The sequence below is a fragment of the Nerophis lumbriciformis genome, linkage group LG01, assembly GCF_033978685.3.
Source record: "Nerophis lumbriciformis linkage group LG01, RoL_Nlum_v2.1, whole genome shotgun sequence".
Lineage (NCBI taxonomy): Eukaryota > Metazoa > Chordata > Actinopteri > Syngnathiformes > Syngnathidae > Nerophis > Nerophis lumbriciformis.
Window position 1 is genome coordinate 56,750,438 of NC_084548.2, and position 5,654 is coordinate 56,756,091.

General features: G+C 41.5%; 1 protein-coding gene across 1 annotated transcript; it reads left to right on the top strand.

Moving 5' to 3' along the window:
• The first annotated feature begins 2,038 nt into the window (after positions 1 to 2,038).
• On the top strand, positions 2,039 to 5,003 carry LOC133614150 (uncharacterized). The gene is made up of 10 exons (XM_072914462.1): positions 2,039 to 2,620; positions 2,708 to 2,848; positions 2,934 to 3,101; positions 3,145 to 3,255; positions 3,353 to 3,555; positions 3,654 to 3,813; positions 3,937 to 4,043; positions 4,140 to 4,226; positions 4,467 to 4,541; positions 4,645 to 5,003. Exons 1-8 carry the CDS (start codon positions 2,128 to 2,130, stop codon positions 4,155 to 4,157), a joined length of 1,401 nt encoding a protein of 466 aa, XP_072770563.1. The 5' UTR covers positions 2,039 to 2,127; the 3' UTR covers positions 4,158 to 4,226; positions 4,467 to 4,541; positions 4,645 to 5,003.
• Positions 5,004 to 5,654: the final 651 nt, after the last annotated feature.

The following is a 5,654-nucleotide window of genomic DNA, read 5'->3' on the forward strand; positions in this document are numbered from 1 at the left end:
ACAAAATGCGGCTGCTAGATTTTTGACAAGAACAATAAAGTTTGATCATATTACGCCTATACTGGCTCACCTGCACTGGCTTCCTGTGCACTTAAGATGTGACTTTAAGGTTTTACTACTTACTTATAAAATACTACACGGTCTAGCTCCGTCCTATCTTGTCGATTGCATTGTACCATATGTCCCGGCAAGAAATCTGCGTTCAAAGAACTCCGGCTTATTAGTGATTCCCAGAGCCCAAAAAAAGTCTGCGGGATATATAGCGTTTTCTATTCGGGCTCCAGTACTATGGAATGCCCTCCCGGTAACAATTAGAGATGCTATCTCAGTAGAAGCATTTAAGTCCCATCTTAAAACTCATTTGTATACTCTAGCCTTTAAATAGCCCCCCTGTTAGACCAGTTGATCTGCCGTTTCTTTTCTTTACTCCTCTGCTCCCCTTTTCCTTGTGTGGGGGGGGGGGGCACAGGTCCGGTGGCCATGGATGAAGTGCTGGCTGTCCAGAGTCGGGACCCGGGGTGGGCCGCTCGCCTGTGTATCGGCTGGGAACATCTCTGCACTGCTGACCCGTCTCCGCTCGGGATGGTGTCCTCCCAGGTAACACCTAACGTTAGCGTAACGTTACTGTATGGTTCTCGTTTGGTTATGCAAGATGAGAACATTCTCAGAACATATCAAAACCTATCTGACACACAAAATATTTGCCTGCAATGGAAACAGCGACTGTTAGGCTTTTCGAAATGTTTTTTTTCGCAAATTTACTTTATATACATTATGTAGTAACGTTTCCCTAACGTTCCGCGAACGTGTTGTGTTTTTCGAACAATCTGACGTCAGCTGAGCTGAGTCAAGGCTGCACGCATGCGCGTAGAAGCTTCCGTGAGACAAAGACGAAGCTCGACAACGCTGCAAATTCCAGAATCCCGATAATCAGGCAATACGGTGCACCATCCATTGATCACATGTAAGTAGATAGAAAGAGTGAAATATGAAGCACGTTTATGTGTAACAATTTCTACCCTACATGATTAATTTCAGACCATTTTACGGTTTTAGCGTTGTGTCAAATGCGCGCCATGCTCAACTGCCGGCACCATATAAACTAGCATGCATTTCTCGTGCATATTGGCTGTTATATAGTTTCCAAATACCAACGAATGACTTCTGAAGAAGGGTGGATCTATCTGTAGCCTAGTTAAACAATAATTTGCCCCGTCAGTGTCATATTTTGAGGTCCATATGGCACGAATGTTGCCTGAACGTTCTGTTAAACATTATCACAATTTCAGAAGGGTTGAAACCATTAAAAATCAGTTCCCAGTGGCTTATTTTATTTTTCGAAGTTTTTTTCAAAATTTTACCCATTACGCAATATCCCTAAAAAAATTGTATATACACCCGTCCATTTTCCTGTGACGTCACAATACAAACAAACATGGCGGATAGAACAGCAAGATATAGCGACATTAGCTCGGATTCAGACTCGGATTTCAGGGGCTTACGCGATTCAACAGATTACGCATGTATTGAAACTGATGGTTGTAGTGTGGAGGCAGGTAGCGAAAACGAAATTGAAGAAGAAACTGAAGCTATTGAGCATTGCCAACCTTGAGACCTCCGATTTCGGGAGGTGGGGGGTGGGGGCTGGTGGGGCGGGGCGTGGTTAAGAGGGGAGGAGTATATTGACAGCTAGAATTCACCAAGTCAAGAATTTCATACATATTATATATATATACTGTATATACCTACATCCTGAAAATATGCAAACAAAACTGTGTTTAGATAATTGACACTTCAAACTTGCATAAATAAATATTAAGGAATATAACATAACTTGGCTTCTGAGAGTTTCAAAATGTAATGAATAAAATGCTAAAGTTGTTGATAAACAAGCTATTATTTTAATAATTAAATATGGTCATTTTAAATGAATTATTATGATAATTTAAAATCAATTATTTCAAATATGTTTATTTTAATGTGGCTGGATGTAATAAGGAGTCACAAAAAAATACAAATAAAAATACAATTAATTTTGATGTTTTTAGCAAAATATAGTAAAAATGTGGGCGATAATAGGGCAACCCATTTTCCTTGTTTTGTTTTTTTTATAGAATAAACAACACAATGAAGAAGTTTCAACAGAGGGCTTATAAGCGTAGATGGGCTGCCACAACTAGGCATTTGAAGAAGCAATGCCGACAGTCAACTTTAGAATTAGAGAGTGATGATAGCGAGCAAGAGAATGACACGACAATCTTTACAACTCCAGAAACAGTGACAACCCTTCAGTACATGGATGCTGCGGAGACTGCTTACTGCACTGCCGCGGGTGCTGACAATGCCACCTACAGTGGCCCTGATAGTGATGAGCCTGATGAAAATGATGCTGATTGGAGACTAATCGACCATCATGTCACCTTGTCATCTGATTCAGAAAATGAGAGTGATAGTGACTGCTTTGAAGATATTTTGAGGTCTGGATTATTTTATCTTCAGAATAGCTTCTGCTATTGGCCAAAGCCAAATCCTACCCACTCCAGAATCCGGAGAGCTGAGATTCCTGACAAAGAAGTCTGGGATAGGCTGCCAATTCGGGTTTTCAGGAAAACATTGACTGGTAAGGGAATATTGTCAAAGTCATATCATGTATATCTTAAACAACATAATTCATCTTGAGTCATCAGCATACTTTGAAATTTTGCAGAAGACTTTGACAAGGCCCTTCAATATGAAAAACAAGCTGAAATGTTTTCGAGCCCAGAGGAAGAAGAAATGTCAACCAAATGGAGCCACATCACCCCTGAACGTTATAGAAACGATGAGGAAGATGTGTTTGATGCTGACGGTTAGTCACTTTTCAAAGACTGTTTACTTACAATACTCAAACACTACTTAGTGGTGCATAAATGTTATTGTCTTCATTGGTTTAGGCGAAGAGGAAATTCGGCCAAAAAAGAAGTGCAGAAAAGAGAAATTACAGATCCTCATCCAGGCACCCCCACTGCCAGTGCTCCCACCATTGAACTTTCCAAACTCCAGCGAGTACCAGACCACTTCAGCCAGTACCAGCCAATACTACACCACTCCAAGGCATCCAGGCCGACTTCACAGCCCAGCGAGAAGCAGCACTTACAGGCTCAGTCCAGACAAGGAATCATGCATCCAGCTCAAGCCAGTACCAAACCACTCCAGCCAGTACGAGTCAGTACCAGACCACTCCAAGAAGCAGCAGGAATGCCCTTGAAAGTGAACGTTAGTTGGCTATTTAACTGTTGATAGGTGGTGTTAAACAGGCTGTTACAACGGGCAGTAATACGAATTACCTCTTTGACTTTTGTTGTCTTTGCAGTTTTCCAGTTAAACATGAAAGTTAAAAAAATAGTTGAGAACCAGGGAGAAATTATGCGCATGCTGAGAGGGCTGGCAGCACAGTCTGTGGGGCCAGAAGCTGTGGATGTTCAAGATCTCATTGAGAAGCCTTTCGAGACTCTTGAGCAGCTTAAGACCTTCTGTGAACAGCTCGACACTGATCTTCTGCTCAGAAAGCAGCTGGTAATTAGTTTTAATTCCCCACTGCAAAATTATCTTGCTCAGTTATCAAAAAACATGTTCTAATCAAGTACAATATTGTTGTTTATTTATTTGTATAGGTGAAAGCTCTTACTGCTCTTGGTGGGCAGAATTTGGCAGACACGGTGAGGACAATGCTGAGGAAAATTGCCACAAACAAAGTCCTGGAGCAGCTTGGTCTCCGTGGAAAGACAGGCAAAGTGGCGTTTGAGGACTTGCCCTTTTACAGAATAATAATAAGTAAGTGTTAATAATAGGTTTGCATCTTTGAACATGTTGCATGTATGCTCACAAGGTCGATCTAGCTGTTATTATTACGGTATTTATTATAAAGGGAATTCTAAATTGTACTGGTGATTCCAGAGGTATGCAGGGGTGTTTACAAACAGACGACCACAGCTGAAGTAGATTGTGAGCTTGGAGAGGTCCTGAAACTGGCCACTTTTCGAAAGGGAGGTTCAAAGTTTGAGGTACGGAGAATTATGATAAGATATCCCAATTTTGAATTCCATTTTATTGACGTTCCACTGCATGTCTTTTGAATTTGCAATTATAACTACTTGCAGGAGAAGAGGAGGAATTAAGAGGAAGCGACGGCGAAGAAAGGCAAAGGGAAGTGTAAAAAGGAAATGGACAGTGAGATGAGTGACCAGGTAAATGATAAAGTAATTATGCCAATGTTTTATTTCAATTCATAAAGATCCCAGTTCTGTGTTGAATTTGCAATTATAAACACTTGCAGGAAGCGACGGCGAAGAAGGGCAAAGGGAAGTGTACAAAGAAAAGGGACAGTGAGATGAGTGATTAAGTGATAAAGTAATTATGCCAATGTTTTAATTCAATTCATAAAGATCCCAGTTCTGTGTTGAATTTGCAATTATAAATACTTGCAGGAAGTGAAGAAGAAGAAAACAGGGAAAGGGAAAAGAACCAAGCAAACGCGAGTGAGACCAGTGAGCATTGAGCAGGTAAACAAGGAGTAAATTATGCCATGTTTTAATTGAATTCAATTCATCTACATTCCAGTGCTCTTTGTTGTATTTGTGAATATCTATAATTATTTACTTCCAGGAAGAGAACCAACAAGAAGGGGCAGGAGTACACTGACGCGCACGACCAAGACCACAGCATTCCATTTCTATTCCATCCATCCATCCATCTTCTTCCGCTTATCCGAGGTCGGGTCGCGGGGGCAGCAGCCTAAGCAGGGAAGCCCAGACTTCCCTCTCCCCAGCCACTTGGTCCAGCTCTTCCTGTGGGACCCCGAGGCGTTCCCAGGCCAGCCGGGAGACAGTCTTCCCAACGTGTCCTGGGTCTTCCCCGCGGCCTCCTACCGGTCGGACGTGCCCTAAACACCTCCCTAGGGAGGCGTTCGGGTGGCATCCTGACCAGATGCCCGAACCACCTCATCTGGCTCCTCTCGATGTGGAGGAGCAGCGGCTTTACTTTGAGCTCCTCCCGGACGGCAGAACTTCCATTTCTATTGTATTATAATTATCACTAATAAAGAATTATTGTTTACTTTTCTGTTTTGAGTGTCAGTCCTGACAATATAGCACAAAAACAGACGTAAATACCACTGCATTCCATTTCTATTGTATTATAATTATCACTAATAAAGAATTATTGTTGAATTTTCTGTTTGAGTGTTATAGTCCTGACAATATAGCACAAAAACAGACGTAAATACCACAGCATTCCATTTCTATTGTATTATAATTATCACTAATAAAGAATTATTGTTGAATTTTCTGTTTGAGTGTTAGTCCTGACAATATAGCACAAAAACAGACGAAAATAGCATGTTCCTAAACAGTTCCCTAAACGTTCTTGCCAAACGTTCATGGCTAAAGTTCTGCTAACCAAGCAAGAACTCCACAACCTCACGTTCTTTGAACGTTACAAACTAACGTTCCCATAACAATGCCACTACGTTCTCCTAACGTTCACATAACGTTCACATAACGTTCATGTGTTACCTGGGCTGCTGGCCCCACTATGGACTGGACTCTTACTATTATGTTGGATCCACTATGGACTGGACTCTCACAATATTATGTCAGACCCACTCGACATCCATT

Coding starts and splice junctions, on each gene's coding strand:
- LOC133614150 (XM_072914462.1), top strand. CDS start 2,128: ATGAAGAAGTTTCAACAGAGGGCTTATAAGCGTAGATGGGCTGCCACA. Junction 2,621..2,707: donor TTTCAGGAAAACATTGACTG/GTAAGGGAATAT, acceptor GAAATTTTGCAG/AAGACTTTGACAAGGCCCTT. Junction 2,849..2,933: donor AGATGTGTTTGATGCTGACG/GTTAGTCACTTT, acceptor TCATTGGTTTAG/GCGAAGAGGAAATTCGGCCA.